Below are 20,391 nucleotides of genomic sequence, written 5' to 3'. Positions count from 1 at the left end.
CTCATTGACTACTAATACCAAGCAGACACTATGATTCTGATCCAGTTTAAGCCCCAAATCAGTTGGATCCAACAAACTTTTGAATCAGGCCAAGTTCCGGTCTGATTTGTCATGTACGCACACGCCACCTAATTAGAAGATGTTAGAAAAAAATGACTCCAGCTACGGTCAATCCAATTGGATTTATGGCATGTCAGGAGCATTGGTCGGCTGTCTTGCAGTGTGAGACAAATGTGCAACATGAGCACAACAATCACGTCAGAATGAAACGTAGTGTGAGTTACCATGCTGTATCCTGTGGAAAAATGCAGTGTCTGCTCAGTTTAACACATTAAAAAAAAAACATTCAGTGAGAAACTTACCTTTTTTTGACATATAGCCGATATCTCAGCTGTAAGAACAATATAATAAGATTTAGCAAATGTATATGCATGGTTTACAGTATATGTAGTTTCATACAGTGTCCTCCACATTTATTGGCACCCCTAATAAAATATGGGTAAAAAGAGGCAAAGAAAATCATTGATAAGATAAAACACCAAAGTTATGTAAAATATCAGTAATAGTTAGAGATACAAGCACAGAGATAGTTGCTAGGGTGTTGCTAGGGTGTTGCTAGGGTAGACATGGTGGTCGCTATACTAAATAGCACTATACTAATGGCTGCCTGTCAGCTCTGGAGTTGATTTTAAGATCATTTCACATTTCACTTGTGTTGAAATCGCTCAATGAGCTGACTATCAGATATGCTGTCATTATATACTCCACTGAATCCACTAATGTCCTCCTGACACTGGTCATTCCCAAGGTGAGAACAAATAAATATGGGAAAGCGGCATTTAGTGTCTGGTCCTTGCCTCTGAAATCACCTACCAGAGGAGCTTATTAGAACATGTCAAACCAAGGTTAACACATATTTAGCAATGCAACCAAAAATTATTTGACATTTGACTTCAAAACTTTTTCAGCAACAATGATTGTTGAGTAACTAAGACACGTTACACAGGTTTTGTTAAATTAGAGCAGTAGCAGTATACAGCAGTATACAGAATAGAATTTCAAGCCTAAGCCACACTTCCGTTTTGTTCTGAGTTTCGGAATGTGTTTTTTGATTTGCATGTGTGTCTGTTTCTGTATGTGTTTTTAGTTTCGGTTAAAATAATAATAATAATAATAACAACTAGAAAATGTAATTCCATGGAAGGAATTACCATTGCATGTAAATGCAAAAAGGTTACTGACATAATTGTATTAGGCCTATAGTTAAAAAGACAACTAGGCTACACAGACGAATAGATAAATAACAATAACCCAATTACAATTCCACTGAAATTAGGCTACTTGGAAAGTCACATTTAAAAAGTGATTTATGAAAATGCATCAAAATTGTGGATAGGCCTATTAGGCTATTTTGGAAAATAACTCTTCATTTATTAGAATTTGAAAAGACTGAAATGAAGTTGCCAACTTCAAACGAGTTGCAAGAGCTGACACTTTAGTGGTGAAACGACTGGTAGGATAGCTTATAGCCTTCAAGCAGGTTAAAAGTAGGCATGGAATACGGAATACAATCTCATTCTCAAACAACGCCAATCAACGATGATGCAGCAACAGGTAGGATATCTAGCAAATGTAACGTTAGCTTACAGTAGGCCTAGGATATTTTATGTAGGCTACACATTTTACAGGATGAGCTAGTATGTTCTTCGAAGTGTGTTCAGGTGCGTGATTGTCCTAATAGGAATGTACAATAAGCTTAGGTTTTTAATTTGTGAATGATACCGAAAGCTTTAAATGATTGCCTGGCTGGCAAGTCTAACGACTAGCTTGCTAAACCCTGTTCGCCTTGCAGCCTACCCCGACGTTAAACGTTAGCCTGGAGCAAGTTTGGTTGTCGTTAGCTAAGTAAATACAGTGTTTACATTGACGTTAGGTTAGATTGTCTTTAGGTTAGATTGTCTTTAGCTGTTGATAACGTTACCGAGAGCAAACCGGTTAGGCTACTGTAACGATAATAAACAAATCAAGTAAGGAGTAGCCTAACAGGAGACAAGACGACAACGCCCTGGATTACAGTGGCAAGGTAGAATGTTTTCACAGCTGTAGACGTAACGTAACATTCACGTTTAGCCTGGTTTAGCGCAGTGGTGATGCCATGGCTTTGGATCAGACTCAGAGATCCTTGATTACTGACAGCTGAGCACTGACGTAACAATTAGTCTTTGCCGCCAAAGGGTCTCAATGTAAACTCTATGGGAATTTTAAACTTTTTTATCGTAAATATCTCAAAAAGTATAAAGTTCACAAATGTGAAAAATACATAGAACAAATCTCCGTTACAAGACCTGTGTATGAGTGTTTGAATGACGTCAAACGGTTCAGTGGTTTTAGAGCCTTTGATCGTTGATTTTGGTCGGAAGCAGAATAATTATCCCGATAAGAAGAACAGTGATAACAGTACATTGCATTTAACATGCAATGTAATAATGAGTTGCACATCGTTTGCAGTTTGAGTTGTTGGGAGCACTTCCCAACTACGTAAACGTCACCACCATCAGATGTAAAACCTGAGAAAGTTTATGCTTGATGGAGTTGACAAAATTATATGCTTTTTTCCCATCTTAACCATACAGGTATGTTTGTATGATGATTTTATGTAGCTATTTTCCCTCTTCTTCCATTTGCTTACTTTTCTTCAAATCTTCATTGTGAAACTAAGATAAAATACCAAATCTGCACAAGGGGTGCCAATAAATAAAATAAGAAAAATATTTTTGTATATCATTTTGTATGCCATCATACACTTAGAGGTAAGACTTCAAAGTTTACACTGACCTTGTGGTAGCAACACATCAACAAGCCACTCTGAATGGTCTCTGTAAAGAGGAGCATATACAGCTCAAAGGAAAGCATTCCAACAGTGTGTTTACATTAAAGATGTTACAATAGGTATCTAATACATATATGTTTTAATATTTTAATGATTATTTCACAAATATAAGTACAACAAAAATGAAAGGATTCATGTGAAACTTTATGCTGACACTCTGAGCATGTTTTACATTGTTAATATTATTGTTAGTATTATTGTTATTATTAGTATTATAATTATTATTGTTATTATTAGTCACACATTATTGCCACCCACAGTTTTTACAATACGTCTGACTCTGAATTACTCATATTCTCATTATCCTTATAAAATATTGACCAACTTTTACCGCTGTACAATAGAGAGCATTCTGACTGGTGGCATAACAACATGGTATGGTAACAGCAAGGCCCAGGATCGAAAATCGCTACAAAGAGTTGTCAGGTCAGCACAGTGCATTACAAGGACTGAGTTACCATCCATCCAGGATCTCTACAGTCAGCACTGCAAAAGAAAGGCCAAGCGCATAGTTTCTGAGCCCAGTCATCCCAGCCACCATCTTTTCACCCTCCTGCCTTCAGGCAGAAGGTAAGAGCATAAGGACCTGCACCAGCAGATGCAAGGATAATTTCTACCCGCAAGTCATCAGGATGCTGAACCGCCCTTGGAAATCCCCATATGATGGCACTTTCTTAGGTTTTTCTTTTATTTTTCTTTTATTTATTTATTTTTCTCGTTTTACTCTATTCTTGAAGTTGAGCACAAGGAATTTCAATGCTTATAAGTGCTAATTTATGAGTACATGACAATAAACTTTGAACTTTGAACTTATTCTCATTCTCATGAAAATTGCAGCACCCATGTACAGTATATTGTAATATTGTATATTGCCTATATTATCTGTAATGCTACAATAAACAAACATGATGCTGATTTAAAAAAAAAAAAAAAAACAGTACAGGGTCATTCCACGTCAAATCAACCAGAGCGCACGCACTTGCGTCTCAAAGAAATCTGAAAAAAATACCATGTGCACCTATGGAGACACTCTGTAAAATGGTTTTGTGCTAAGATCAATACTTTTCAAGTAACAGCCAGTTTTACGGGGGGAGGGGGGTGTCAAATTTGTTCTGCCTCTTTTTTTTGTCAAAGTTCACAAGCTCATTGCTCAAGAACTAGAATTTGTAGGAGGCTCAAATTTTGCAGGCTGGTGCATAAATAGGAATAGAATGCAGTAAAATCACCACAAGTAGTTTGGATGATCCTGCATGGTCATAGCAGTCCCTCTAAGTTTTTCTTATTGAGATAAGTAGAAACACTCTCATAAAAAGCAATGAAGAGAAAATAAATTCCATCAGAGACTGAACAGCAGACCTCACAAGTTTGAAAAATAAAATTGGATCTCATATTCAGAGCACCCTAACACCTTGTGGGAATATACAAATATTTTTTTAATATTTATTTCTATAATCTGCATTACCTCTTCTTTTTAAAAACACCAATTTGACTTGTCTTATGCAAATCTTTCTTTTTCATTTCCCACCCTGGCAAAATGCACCATTGAGATCTATTGAGAGATATGTTTTGTATAGAGTAACCCAGGGTTTCCCGCAGCGCTTTCCTGCTAAGGCGGCCGCCTTAACAACACAGGGCTGCCGCCTTAACTAGCGTCTTCAATAAATAAATAAATAAATAAATAAATAAATATATTATGTATAGTGATATTCACCGTATTACTGTCATGTTTTCTCCCTGTCATTCCAAACCGTAGCCGCTAGTCTCCCTTCTCTGTAGAACGCATAAAAAAAAGAAACTTTTTCAAATCGAGTTGGCCTATGCGCACAGGCGACGCGCTCATTCAGGATGAGTATTTGATATCAGGTGCCACTGCCACGCATATTGCAGAGTGACTGCGAACACAAATAGCCTAAACCTAGCTAGATTTGACGACTCTCACAGGAATGGTTCTCCGTTGAATTTACCAAATGTGTGGGATGAGCGGCATAACACTTTTGAGCGCTTTATCTTTTTTTTTTATCACTCGTCTACTATGAATGCATAGCCCACTGCATCTTGTAATTTGTTGTGACAAACACTTGTGCCATCTAGCCTACAGCTAACAACAACTTGTGACGGCTATTCATTCACGTGTTGTAAAATACTGAAATTGTCTGAGGTTTACACAGGCTAGTTTAAACTTTAAACTGAAGCCTCTTGTCTCCCATGCCAGTTTCATTCATCCCGACCGGGCGGGACGCACGTTTCCGTTTTGTAGAAATAATTCCTGAATGTTTTTGTTCAGAGCTGAACATGCAACTGTATTTGACAGATGACAGATTTGGTTGCTAGTGACAAAATATTAGCGTTCAATGCGGTATGATCTCACTAATTATGTTTTAAAAAGCATTAAAAACGTTCCGGCTCTCTTAGGCTAAATGAGCAACAGGCACGCACAATAGCTTCAATCAAAGAATTGCAGCTTTAGGCTACTAAATCACAATTCACTAACTTTACCATACAGTCCAATGTTACATTTTCATACAGTTTCATCTTTATTTCATGGTATATTCTAAAATATCCACCATTACAAATATTCTTGGTTTTAATATTGACTGGCTTATATATCCTATGGTGCTATGCTGAGCAGTGCAAAGGTTTTGAAAGATACAAAAGGCCCTGTATTGGAGTTGTGAACTTACACTTTTAAGGTATAATATTGTCTAAATTGTGTTAATGATGTTTAATTGGTTGCTGATACAATTAAATCTGATACAATGAATGTGAAATCCAGGTATATTGCTGTCATTAGTGTCAAAATGCAACATTTTCAACATTAATTAAATGCTGACAGCCTACTAAATTTTTACTTCAGCTGACCTCCTTGTCTTAAAGTAAATCAGAAAAGAAGTTATTTAGACAAGTGTGTGCTAGACTGCTCCTGCAGCCAACAATCCCCTCTCTACCCTTTGGGAATTGAACTGTTATATGATCCTTGGTGATGTAAATTATGAAAACGGCTTGACTCCTTAAAGACTCGGTCTTGACTCAGACTTGAATCCTAAAAGACTTGGCCGTTGTGACTTGGTCTCAGCTGACCAAAACCAACGGTCTCGACCCCCCCAAATTTTGGGTGAAATTTCAGGATGAACCAAAAATCCACAATAACCTTTACAGATGAGCTAATGTGACCTTCTCTAAATCAGGGGTGTGATTGACAAAAAAAAGGAAAATATACCCAGCCCCCCATGACATGGGGCACACGGAGGACAAACGTGAAATAACGAGGTGTTAACTAAACAATTTAGTAGACCTGAGGTAGACAGGCTTTGTGGTTAAAACGATGAAAACCAGTAGGCTAGTCTGCCACAGCTTCAAGCACAGTAGTCTAGACGAGTTTACAGGCGCAGAAATTAAAAGTCAATATCAGCATTATCGGAAAATCCTGACACGTCAAACTGGACGCAAACGCGAGGCAAAGCCAACAAAAAAACAACAACTGAAACTGAAACATTAAATGTCACCCAAAAGCCAGATATCCGTAACTTTTTGTGAGTGGTGTAATTGGGCTTTAAAGGTAATGGGCCCTATTTTCGTGACACAAAACCTGGTGGAAAGTGTGTAATCATCACGATGCAACACATGTTCCTATTGTGCACTCGAGTTTTGCACCATGCGCATTTCGTTTATTTAACGCGCCAAGGGGTGTGGCAATTAGCAACCTAAAGAGGGGTGTTGCATATTATCTAAAAATCGCTATCGTACAGTACCTAAAACACATTACACTACTGACCGAAGGAAATCATGTCAGAAATCCATGGAGAGTTGTTATGTTATTTTAAGAGCGTTTTGGTGAAGGCATTAAGATCAATTTCCAAAAGATGATTTTATATTCTTCTTTTTAGTCAACTTAAGAATGGGTGCCAACATTTTTTACCATCACTGTATCTATAAGTTGGCGTGGGTGACCAAGCATTTTAGACCATCATGATAGAGGTCAATTGGATTTTCACATCTCTATACCCTAGAAACATGTCATGTCATAATTTATAGCATTAAAAGATCCACATGTGAATATTTGCATGCAATATTACAAATGGACCTACCCTGCAATCCTTTGACTGCACTCTTCGCATATATACAAAGGAGGGGGCTTGTCACCAAGGGCCACAGAGAGAGTTGGATCAATGCACATCTTACAAAGGAAGAGTGAAGAACAGTTGAGAACAAAAATCTCAAGAGCCATCTGTCAATCAGCACAAAGCATACACATACAGTACTATAATCACGCTGCCATTGCACTTTTATTTCACGGGCAGCTGTGTGTTTGTACAGATACACAGTGTCTCTCTCAGTCTTTAACTAACACAAATCTTACTGGTTTATGGTCAGTGATTTAAATGAGTGCCTCTTTATCCTAAATAGTCAGTTTAGAATGCACATACATAATCCTTAATATAGAATGTATCATTCTCACAGAATACATTGACACAATACATGACACTTTTTCAATCATTCTTCCGCCAGGAAATATATTTCCTCTAGCAAAATGGTTGACAAGCAATATCGAGGCACAGCAACTAACTTTTGTATCAATTTGTGGTGGACAAATTCAATTATATTCTAACTTCAAACCCAAATTGAATCTAAACAAAGCCTCTTTGGATCAATTATGTTGTGTTAAATGTGCTATATAAATACATTTCTTAATGGCACAGTATATCATGTAAAGAAGGATCTCTTCAGAATCAGAAGAGAGTAGCCTAATTCAAGACGGGCTTGTTCCTTCTAATGTGTCCACTCCCAGGGATAGGAACATTAAATAGATGTGTGGGCTAATATTCCCTCTGATTCCTTCTTACAAGGAGGCTACACAACGTGTCTGCTGCAATACTGGTAGCAACGTGTGCCTTCAAAAGAACCAGTCTTCGAGAACTATTTTCTAGTTCTGCAAACAGAGCGCTTCAGTTACATTTATGGTTTAGCCCAGGCCTTAAAGGAATAGTTTGGAATTTTGGACATAGGACCTCATTTCCAACTTTACCGAGGTGATATAGGTCAGTGGAGACTGCTTTTATCGCGTTTAACCCCTTCCTTCAGTTGCAGCGTTCCCCTTTGCTAACGCTGGTTCTGAGCTAACGCATTTCAACGGTAACATCCAAAACTTACCAAAACCGTCTTACTCACTCGACAGCACACCCGAGACAAGTCAATTAAAACGTCAGACTATCGATATACATGTCCGTGTTGATAGAGTAATTTTAGAAATAAAACTAACCTTGCAACTCAATGATTTATTACATTTTGAGGGACTAGTTTCTCAATATCAATCCGCCACTGCCATACAGGGAACAAAGTAGGCTATTGCAATGCGATGCAAGGTTAGTTTCATTTCTAACATTGTTCTATCAACACAGGCATGTGCATCGATAGTCTGACGTTATAATTTAGGCAGAGACTATTTGCACCCGGGTGGAAATAATGAACATTACTATTTACACCCGGGTGCAAATAATCAACATTACTATTTACACCCGGGTGCAAATAATCAACATTACTATTTACATCCGGGTGTAAATAGTGTAATAATCAACAATACTATTTACACCCGATGTCTAACATCCATGTTCTCTGTCAATAGGCCTGTGTATTTACCAGCTCTACAGTAGGCTAGGCCTAATTTAGTTTTGAACCGTTTTTAGCTGTTTTGCCACGTCTGGGTTACTTGGAAGTGATTATACAAATATTAGGCTAATGAGTGGTCATGTGGTAGCTTCATCAAAGGCAAGCTACTTCAAAGAGTTGTTTTCTGAGTTGTCTTCCAGGCAGCGCTGCCACTGTTGACTTGAAAGCGCTTAATCCTACTCCTAACCTTAACCTATGCCTAAGCGCCTTCCAGGCGGCGTTGGGGGCTCAAAGTCAAAACACCAAGAAACCTTTCTACTCACAACTACTGAAGCCTATTTCTACTTAACTGTACTCATAACTGAAATAAAACCAGTCAATCTTTGACAGGTTCAAAAAGCACAAACTCTTATTTGCCGCGAGGTAACGTCATCTAAGAAAAAATAAGTAATCGTCCGTACTTTGGCAGGCAAATAAAAATTACGCTTCACCTGAGATTCGAACACCACGCCTCGGGCATGGTAACCCGATCACTTATCCGCTGTACTAGGGTTGCTAAGTAATGGTAAACAAAACTAAAAGATCGTATTTCTTGATTTTGCTTACAAACGGACGGCTCTACCCGTTCACTGAATAAAGTTTATGGAAATGTGGCACCACTTTCCCATCTCAAATATTGTTTTAATAATCCTAACTTGTTAGATTTAGGTAGGCCATCTCCTGCCAAGATGGTCCCGCTTATGTTGGATAGCACGCATTTCAGGTTTGGGTGCAAATAAGAAAATGCCTCCATTCAACTATTTACACCCGGGTGCAAATAATCACTCCGTATAATTTATTTGTTTCGGGTGTTCTGTGGAGTGTTTTCAGTGGCAGGCTGGATGTTACCGTTGACTTGCGTTATCTCGGCACCAGGTTAGCACGAGATGAACGCTGCAACTCAAGGAAGGGCAGAAATTCACTGAAAATGGTCATCACCGACCTATATCACCCCGACTAAGTTGGAAATGAGGTCCTATGTCCAAAATTCCGAACTTTTGCTTTAAGCTAAGTTACCACCGAGCAGTATGGTACAGTTCGGTTCAGTTCAGTCCAATTATTTGTGTTTCCATTGTGAGAAGTTCTAAAGCGTACCCAAATAAGCGTACCGAACCGTACTGTTTTAGGGGACCCTTGTCTTGGGGTACCAGTTTGTGCTACAGTACTAAGCTACATTTCCACCGAGCAGTACGGTTCGGTTCAGTACATTACGTTTTGGTACAGAACGTTAGACTTCACCCCTGTACCTCAATATAACAATGCACTGCCAATAGGCCAGATAGCAAAATCAGATTGGTCGATAGTAGACCGTTGGTGGCATGTCGCTTGTGGCATGCCTCTTGTGGTCCACTGTTGGACCACCATCTGTTTAAATTTAACTTGTCATGAATATTAAAGGTATACTATGCAGGATTGGCGATTTCATCGCTGGTTTCGCTTTCACTTTTCATTTTCGCTCGTTTTGTGCTTGCATATTTCTCTGCAGAGCTTCCCCTACAGCTTTAGCGTGTATATTTTACAAAACTCCTCAATCGGTCAGTCTGCCGTGCCTTTTCATGAAACTTTACATGACACTTCCTGGAGTAGAGTATGGGTGCGTGCCCGAGGTCTCCTGAAGTTGCAAGCATGGTTCTACCGCTACAGACCACTAGAGTGCCCCAAAAAAACATTGTTCGACCGGTAATGACTCATTTAATCATATAACAGTATGGAACGAATTGATTAAAGCAACACCATGGAAGTTTTGCTCTCGGGGTCCCCCTACAGTTGGGAAATGGTGATTTCTTGTCGTAAAATCTGTCACGGTTACACCAGAAGCAAGGAAGACATAGCGTACAATATAGGCTAGACATATTGTGGCTGCACATTAAATATTAAATTATGTGGTACTACAATACCAGTTATGTGATACATTTGTAAAACTAGGCTTTCAGCTCAGGTCTGTGCACGTTCTTGGTATTGGGATAGCCTAATGTTGGTCAATTACTTATTTTTACGATTACGATATTTATGAGCAATAGCGTAGCCTATAGGGTGGTCATTTTTAGTGTCTCTATAACATAAAAAAAATCGATGGTCACCAGATACTGTATGCTTTGGTATTCACGTCCATAGTGGCATATTTTGCACGCCCAAAATGCTTGGAGAGGCAGAGCTCTTGATGACAGAATCTTACATGATAACTTTGTTTTTCAAGATAATTGTTTGGTCAGTAGCCTATAGGCTGTAGATTTACACGTTGAGCTATACGCACACACAACCAGCTCCCGAGCAGTTTGGTTGGCAGCATGGTGATAGAGCTAGGATACACGTGCATAACAAGCCAAATTCTGCAGGAGGAGTTCTCACGTCTTGGGCAAACACGGACTGCCTGCGTAATTGCGTGTGAAATGTAAATTCCAGGTAGCCTACAGTAGCCTATAGCATACATTTCAGCATATCATCATATGAATATAATTTCATGGGTTTTATTTTTTTCAAACGCCAAAAGATTGCGTAGCTCATGTTTATAAGACTGCTTTGGCCATAACTGTCTATTCAACATGGGCTCGCACTGAATTTGAGGAAGTGGTGGGGGAAGTGTAGCCTATGCCGTAAAGCAGTCGAATTTTGTAGTTCTTTTTGGGCATGGATGCATACCCGAAATCCAAAGTTCCGTAGTGCCAGTAAAAGCGATACAGACACTGTCAGGCTATGGCAGACGTCTTATTCAACCGATTGTAAATCAATGTACCATCACAAGGGTCTTGGAAATATATTATGAAGGTTAAAAAACTCCATGGTGTTGCTTTAACTGAAAAACGTTGCATAGTATACCTTTAAGAAAAGACATGAAATGTTGTTATAATGATGGATTGAAGTATAACTGAATAAATTAAAAAAGATTTTAGACCAATAGTGGCAAATATTGGGGCATTTGTCCGCCAGCCTCTTGCTATCTGGGAATATCCCTTGCGGAAAACACACTGATGGGTCCCAAAAATGGCGTTGCTAGTTAAGCAACTTAGATCTTGGTAGGAAATATACATCTGTGTAGGTCTCAAACTAGTGATGACATTTGAGACCGTGTATAAGATACATTATGGCTCACTATCTTTAAAGTCAAGATCAGACTCAATGAAAGTGCTATCTTATAACCTAAAATCATTGGTTGGTAAATCATACATCGTAAATGGTTTAAAACACAACATATGTCTAGACATAGGTGAGTTACATACCTTAACGGCAGGTTTGTTGATGGCATTGTGACACTCAATGTGCTGGCAGTGTATAGGATTCCAGGCTGTGCGGATACAGGGAATTAGCAGTACAGCAAATAATAAGATGGTGGCATAAAATAGGCACTGATCAGGAAAGATGAAGCAGTTAGTAAAGAAGAGTGGATTAGTGAAAAGTAAACACAATTATTTCAGGGCCAGGGTAGGCAAAGTACATGGGTGACAGTTCTGTGTACCAGTGTATTGTAGTCCTCTGTATTCACTGATGGCACCTGGGGGCTTTAAGTTGGGCCAGTAATGAAAGAGCATCTGGACAGCGGGGGGCTTCACTTGAGATGGTCCATAGGAGATGACATAGAGGAGGTCCTAAAAGATGACAAGCAGATAAAACTGCGATGCTTACATACATGAACATATGACGTTCATTCATGATTAAGCTAGAAGATATGCTATGGTAATAATGAAATATGATAGATCAGCTTTTGCAAATGAAGCCTGAAGCCTATTTTCCCTCCTCTTTGTTTATTGCACTATTTTGTATTTACTTGAGCTGAGAGACAAGCGGGATGGCATCAGAACAATGACCATGGCCACTCACTCAGTTTAAGCTTTAAATAGAACAGTCAGTGAGAAAATTATGACAGTGCTGGAAGCATCTACAGTTAGAAAGTGCCCTGGAAACAAACCCAACCAAGCAAGACAGAAAATAAAAAGGGTTTGAGTTCTTAATCAACAAGGTTACATTTTAATCGATGGGCTAGACAACTAGCAATACACTTATGCTGCTGAGCCAAAGACATATTATTTAAGCAATAAGCCCCGAGAGGCCGTGGTATATACTGTATAATTGAACCGCTAAGGGGCGCTGTTAGGCACGACGCGAAGCGTTCAATTATGACGCGAAGCGTTCGATTATACAGTATAAACCACGGACTCGAGTGGCTTATTGCTTTTCTAAAATGGTTACTACGATCTAGCAAGATTTCATGAAACAAAGGCATAGCAACGAAAAAGTAACGACGTATTCATAGGAATCATGATTGGTTGCCATGCAACAACGAGACGCAGCCACTCTAACTTTTGTGCTAGTTTTGTGGTAGCGCATTACTATACTAGCACAAAAGTTAGAGTGGCGGCATCTCATTGTTGCATGGCAACCATTCATATGGGGGAAATATATTTATTGGCAAATCTCGTTACTAAAGGCTGTTAACATAAGCTGTGCTTTACATATGCCTTTCACTTTAGACCAGGTTTTTCATGGTCAGTGGTGTTGGATTTTTTAGTGACATACAAATTGCCATTTTTGCACTATGTGCCTGACCACACCTATTTTTTTTATTGACACAGTGAATTCAACTGAACTGGATCGAGCGCATGGCGAAAAATTCATCACTGCCTTGGGTGTAAGACAAGAACTACTTCTACACACCTGATATCATCCATATTTCAAGTATATGTCAACAAATCTCCAAAGAGTGGCAACAGCTCTGGGTGTTTGAGAAGAATCTATCACTGGTTTGCTAAATTAGACTCTGGCAAAGTCTGACAGACCTGTATCTAGTCTTTTAACTATTCCACCTTAAGTCTTTTATGTTTTCTTGTTAATTATTACAGTGCATGCAAATGCACTGTTCTGTTCTCCCTGGGCATCTTCTTATTAGAGTGCATGAAAATGCACTCTACTGTTCTTCCAAAGTCTTCTTCTTATTATTATTATTATTATTACAGTGCATGAAAATGCACTGTACTGTTCTTCCAAAGTCTTCTTCTTCTTCTTCTTCTTCTTCTTCTTCTTCTTCTTCTAACGCACGCAATTCAGCTTCAACCGCTTAACGTAGAAACTCCATTCAAATTTTGTCACATAGGTCTTACTTACGCGATGTGGGCTTTGTATTTTTCAACTTTGTAACTTTTATACTTTTTAAACTATTAGTTAACTCATTGAATGCCGCATTGTTTTTGGAAGCTATGTCCCAGAGTGCCGGCAAGCTAGATCGTTTTTGACTATTTTTGTAGAGCCACAGCGTATTCTATGTTATAGTTATGGACATATACTATGGCTCATTTGAAAGGTAAGACTCTGAGCTCTCAGTGGGTGAAAACCGTTTATCTCTACGTGTCTCCATTCCTGAGAAATCTCAAGCTAAACAGTGGCTGGTTTTCATCAAAATCCCTGTTGTTCCTCTAGAAACGGAGATATAAGCCACTTAAGACAGACGTACATTTCCGGATTGTAGGATTTCATGAGTTTTTAATCGTCATCTACTTCAGTTCTCTTCATGATAGACTTCCAAAAATCACACATAAGGTGAGGTAGAGTGTCTAGTTTCGTAATTTAAAAAAAAAGCGAAAAACGCAATATTGCGTTATTGGCACTCTACGCATGGGAGCTAAAAACGCAATATTACGTTGTTGGCACTCAATGAGTTAAAAACTATTACAATTTCCCCCATAGACTTAACATTGCTCATTATGACATCACGGCAGCAATTAGAATCTTACGCCAGGTGGCCGCCCACCTGGGCACCAACTGTCAGTTTCTCTGGCTTTAAGCATACAGTCTCTCAGAACACTACATATCCTGTTAACTGTTTCTTCTGTCCACAACTGTTTCAAAATGAAAGTCCTCACTGCAATAATACACTATTAAATCATTTAACCATTGAAACTACTCAACTATTGAACTGTTCAACCATTCTAACTGTCAGTTATCATCCACTATGCCTCAAGTCAACCACATGAAACCTCCAGGTACCTAGCACCAACATAGCAACCATAAAAATTAAGTGTTTATGACCGTTTCCATAACAACCAACATGATTATACTGCAGTAACTTCTTGTTTCCTGATAGTGGCCATAATGGATACCCTAGCAACAAATGTTTCAAAATAATATTTAGCATTGTTAGCATAGTTAGCATTTTTAGCATTACTGCTAGAAATCATCAGCTAAGTTAGCTAATCAACCTGGTTAGCATTGTTAGTAAAGTTAGCATCGTTACCATAGTTAGCATTGCTAGCATAGGTTGCATCTTTAGCATAAACGCTAGTAATCATTACCTAAGTTAGCTAATCAACCTCGTTAGCACTGTTAGCATAGTTAACATTTTTACCATAACTGCAAGAAATCAGTAGTTAAGTTAACCAATCAACCTGATTATCATTTTAACATGATTAGAAATCATTAGTTAAGTTAGAACTGGAATGTTTCAGCTTTAAACTGTCTACCTTCACACTATCAACTTTCTTTAAACTATGCAATCACCATCTTTACCCTAGCTACACCTTAGTAGCCATATCTATTCATGCACTGGTAATTCCTTGGAATTGCGTTTCTAGTTATTCTCCTAACCAGGTCTAATTCAGCTTCAACCGTTTAACGTAGAAACTTGGTTCAAACTTTATTACGTAGGTCTTGAAAATAAGACTAAGTCTATGTATATTTCAGTTCTGTAAACTTGATACTTTTTGAGATATTGGCAAAATATTTTTCCCCATTGACTTTTCATAGACCTCTGAAGCTGCCCTCTTTGCCTATATAAGGAGATCCGGGAGTTAATTGAAGCTAACTGCCTATATATGGCAAGCTTTTTTGTAGGCGAACTTCAGAGGTCTATCGCACTGCACTGCTGATTAAGCTGATTTGCACCTGTGTCAAGAGCCAGTTGCTCAAGGCCCTATCAAGTTTAATTCACAGCCAGTTACATTGAACCTGCATTATCAGTAACTATCACTCTCTGTCTACCCATTCACTCATCCACACACACACACACACACACACACACACACACACACACACACCTGACTGCAGCACTTCATATATACCACACTTCTCCATGCACTCCACAACATTCTCACCTTAACCTAACTCCCCCATTTCACTGCATCATAGAAAGCCATGCTCCTTACATCCACTTACATCCACTCACACACACACACACACACGCACGCACACTCACACGCACTCACGCTCAGAGGTGGAAAAGTCAAGCTTCAGAGAGTAAAAGTCCAATCACGTATTGGTTCTATCTGTGCACTTAAACACAGGTGATCTCACCAATTAGCTGCTCTGCCTGGCTGAAGAGTTGTACTAATTAGAATCAGCTGGTTGGTTGGACTTTTCCACCTCTGCACACACAGCCCCTAAGCCACATACATACAACACACTGCCCCCCCCCTCCTTCCCTCACTTTCCTCTGTCCACAACTGTTTGTAAATTAAAGTTTGCTTCACATTTTATCTTATGTCTTGCTTTTGCATGCACTGGTAATTTCCTCGAAATTACGTTTTCTAGTTCTTTATTGATTTTACCTTGATTTATGCTTTCTTTCTATCTTTTATTATGAGCTTTTTTAGTGGTCACGGCAAATTCTTATTTTTCTTCAATCTGTTAATTATCAGTTGGTACTAGAATAACGCCTACCACAGCATATTGTTTAAACAGGAGACAAATTTAAGGTAAAGGTAGGCTCTTTAGATCAACTGCAGTTAGCCTTTAGGTCTGATATCTGTCGGCCTACGTTTTCAGCGCAGATAAATTATCTGTGTTAATTATCATGTATTTTGCCTTGGCTATGGCTCCTGAATGATGCATGAGACAGCACCCTCCATAATTATTGGCACCCCTGGTTAAGATGTGTTAAAAGCCTTAAAATAAATTCAGTTTTTATTGTAGAAGCATACTCTCACACTGAAAATTGTAGAAAAATGTGACCTTCAACTGAAGTGAATTGTAAGGGGAAAAAAGAAATCCCTGACTAAGAAATAATTATTCTTCATAAAATTACCTGTTCCACAATTATTGGCACCCCTAACAATTCCTTGGAAATAATTGTAATCAAAGTATTTCTGTCATTTCTACAGTAGTTTACAAAGTTGATCAGAGTATGTACATGAACATTTCATTAGAGGAACATTTAATTAGTAATTCTTAACATCCTTTTTCCCTGGGATATAAATATGACGTGACACAGGCCATTTCTCTTTAACATGGGAAAGACAAAGGAACACACTGTTCAAGTAAGGCAGATGTGTGTCGACCTTCACAAGTCAGGCAATGGCTACAAGAAAATAGCCATTCACCTACACCTGCCCATATCTACGGTGAGAGGAATCGTTTAAAACAACTGGAACAGGTAAACAAGCCTGGAAGAGGACACAAGCTTATTTTGTCACCACGCACAGTGAGGAGGATGGTAAGAGAAATGAAAAAATCTCCAAAGCTCACTGTTACAGAATTGCATCAAATGGTTGCATCTTGGGGTCACAAAGTCTCCAAAACAACCATCAGGCGCTATCTACATGCCAACAAGTTGTTTGGGAGGCATGCACGGAAAAAAACCTTTCTCACTCAAAATCATAAGCACAAACGTGGAGTTCGCTAAGTGGTACTGGGCCTTCAACTGGGACCGTGTGCTTTGGTCAGATGAGATAAAGATAGAGCTTTTTGGCAACAAACACTCTAAGTGGGTCTGGCGTAACAAAAAGATGAGTATGCAGAAAAGCACCTCATGCCCACTGTGAAGTATGGGGGAGGATCGGTGATGCTGTGGGCCTGTTTCTCTTCCAAAGGGCCTGGGAACCTTGTTAGGGTGCATGGCATCATGAATGCTTTGAAATACCAGGACATTTTAAATCAAAATCTGGTGGCCTCTGCCCGAAAGCTGAAGATGGGTCGTCACTGGGTCTTTCAGCAAGATAATGACCCTAAACATATGGCCAAATCTACACAGAAATGGTTCACCAGACACCGTATCAAGCTCCTACCATGGCCATCTTAGTTCCCAGACCTCAACCCCATTGAAAACCTGCGGGGTGAGCTGAAGAGGAGAGTGCAGAGGAGGGGAGCCAGGTGGCTGGATGATTTGGAGATTTTGTGCTAATTGGAATGGTCGAAGATCCCTCTTTCTGTTTTCTCTAATCTTGTGAAACATTGTAAGAGAAGATTAGGTGCTGTTTTATTAGCAAAAGGGGGTTGTACAAAGTATTAACATCAGGGGTGCTAATAATTGTGGCACACATGATTTGATGTAAAATAATTATTAACTCATTGGCTGCCAGCGATTTTCAGTGCAGAGCGCTCCATACTGCCAGACGTTTTACAGCATTTTGACTGTTTTTCCAAGATCCACCGAACGGTGAGCTTTATGACTATGTAAACACCGAAGGTACCAAATGAAAGAGTAGACTCTCTTCTTTCACCAGGAAAAACTTTTTTTTTTCTATCGTTTTCCGTTCTTTAGTAATCGTCAGTAGAACATAGGTTAGTTTAGCTAAAAACACCTGTTTTTGACCAAAAAATTGAGAAAACAATCTTTTTGTGAAAAAAAAACTTTTTAACGTTAGCGTTTCAGTAGTATGTCAACCACGATTGCACTGTTGTCTCGTCAGTCTCGTCAAGGTTGCTAGGGACTCTGATGGTCGCTATAGACTCTGAACAGGACGGTAGACTTAGCAAGCTAGCACTAGCAAAGTTGTTGTTAGTCTATATAGCAATATCCAATGTAAATGGATCATACCGTTCACGTGTTTTCCATCCTTGATGTAAGAAGTAAGCATATTTATTCCCTGCATCGCATGCAAACTAGATCCACTGTGGTCGATCTTCAGTGTGTTTGCCTGTTGTATATGTCTCTGCATGTGCACTCCAGGCAGATACTAATCATCCAAATGGCACTGCTGCCATCTAGCAGTTCGGATTGCTAGTACAGTCTGTTTACAAGCCTGAAACTCTGCCAGATCGTTCCCAAGCCCACCCAGGAGCCCTCCCCATTGAAAAAGGCAATTGACGTCTATAGACGTCAGTGGCAGCCAACGTATGTGTCTAAATTGACGTTTAAAGACGTCAATGGCAGTGAATGAGTTAACGGGATATTCCGCCATTTTTGGAAATAAGCTCATTTTCCATTTTTCTCGTACCATGGGCGCAGTGATATATCACGCAGCATCTGAAAATAGTCCCCATAGACAACAAGCAGTAGTAGTGCCACTAGTTTGCAAGTTGCCTTGATTATTACGCCAGATGAGAGTGTAGTTCCATGTCTTATTGCACTTTCTAACTTAAGAAGAGACACGTTTTAAATGGGAAAATTACCAGAAATCTTAGTCACTTTTAAACATGATGCTAGCGGGCGAGATGCTACTGGTCTAATCCGTTGCAATGATCTATGCTAGGTTGAAGCTAAAAGTTGTACCGTCAGACTCACAGAATGGCTGGACGGACGGGAAAAAGGTAAATATCAATTGTTTTGCTCGAGGGGAGGTGGAAAATGAGCGTATTTCCAAAAATGGCGGAATATCCCTTTAATGTGGGATTTTTTTCCTTCTGAATAAATGCACTTGAATTATAGGTTGGATTTTACACTTCTTTTCATTGTGGTCCTATATTATTTTGAAAAAAAAAAGAATTTATTAGAAGCAAAAGAACACATCTTAACCAAGGGTGCCAATAATTATTGAGGGCACTGTAGATAGATAGATAGATAGATAGATAGATAGATAGATAGATAGAGATAGCCTACAAAACATCTATAGATTGTGTAAATGGCTACAGTATAATTGTATTGAATGTGAGTTGTATCGGTCCACAACACTACTACAAATGACATTGGGAAACCCATACCAACAACTACATTTTTATATAGCCTATGTAGTCTATGGTCTAGGGCTAGGCTATGGACCCTGTGTGTCTGCCAATGGGCCTGCACTTAAAGATTGTGCTGATACCTTTTGCACCCATTTGTTGCCCCCCAAATAAGATGATATCCTGGTAACTCCTCTGTTGGCAAGAGTATTGGGGTTCTTAATCCTTTAATTCTTAATTAAAAATTTAAGCGGACAGCCCTGGGTACGAGGCTGAAGGCCATATGCTGGAAGCGACCCAGGCCATCTGGTAATAGGCAGCCAACTTTACAAATGCTTTTAAACTTTCAAAAAGGCTACATCAAGTCTACTGGGCTTGTATACCGACCCAAATAAAGTTTTACCCATTATCATTTAATATTGTTGGGCCATGTTACATCATATATGCAGGTGTCTTAATTGATTATGCGGTAACACTTTACATTACAGATCGGTAAAAAGTGGGTAATGTTATGGTAATATCTATGCAATTTAATGGTAATAATATTTTTAAACCACATATTACAAATAATTAATGTGTAATTTCTAGACAAACTGTTCAATTACCATACAACAACAATGCAAATAACTTGGATTTAAGGGTAAAATAAAATGGTAATAACTCCTGTAAATATGTACTTAACGAAGCGATAAATATTTAGGATTTAATTATTGTGACATAATATGTGACCTGTTATCTGTTTTTAGGATTAAATAAATGAGGTAATTTCACAATAACTATATGGTATCAGGGCTGTAAAATACTGTTTTGTCTTTTCAAAAGGTTTTCTGTACGGTGGGGAGTTGTTGAAAGACAAAACAGTATTTTACAGCCCTGAATAGTCACATAAAGCAGATCACAAAAACTTCATTTTTCCATTTAAGGAACATCTCAAAGATAAGGAAGTCCTTATCATTACCAGACGCTGAAAAATTAATTCACGCTTTGGTCACTTCTAGGCTAGACTATTGTAATGCACTATACGCCGGCTGCAATAATACCTGTCTAAAAAGCTT

At 38.9% G+C, this 20,391-nt stretch overlaps 1 protein-coding gene across 1 annotated transcript in view; it reads right to left on the bottom strand.

Annotated features, from left to right (window-relative positions):
- Nucleotides 1–20,391, bottom strand: part of LOC134079716 (protein unc-79 homolog) — a 229,186-nt gene that overhangs the window by 187,636 nt on the left and 21,159 nt on the right. Inside the window, exons 6-10 of the mRNA XM_062535794.1 lie at nt 11,988–12,117; nt 11,752–11,816; nt 6,976–7,064; nt 2,836–2,876; nt 363–391 (exon numbers count right to left, since the gene is read on the bottom strand). Of these exons, the coding sequence (XP_062391778.1) occupies nt 363–391; nt 2,836–2,876; nt 6,976–7,064; nt 11,752–11,816; nt 11,988–12,117 (354 nt within the window). The remainder of the gene's footprint in view (nt 1–362; nt 392–2,835; nt 2,877–6,975; nt 7,065–11,751; nt 11,817–11,987; nt 12,118–20,391) is intronic.

Source organism: Sardina pilchardus, chromosome 5 (genome assembly GCF_963854185.1).
Source record: "Sardina pilchardus chromosome 5, fSarPil1.1, whole genome shotgun sequence".
In the NCBI taxonomy this organism is placed as follows: domain Eukaryota; kingdom Metazoa; phylum Chordata; class Actinopteri; order Clupeiformes; family Clupeidae; genus Sardina; species Sardina pilchardus.
The sequence above is the reverse complement of the archived record's forward strand: the minus strand, read 5'-3'. Positions and strand labels throughout refer to the sequence as shown.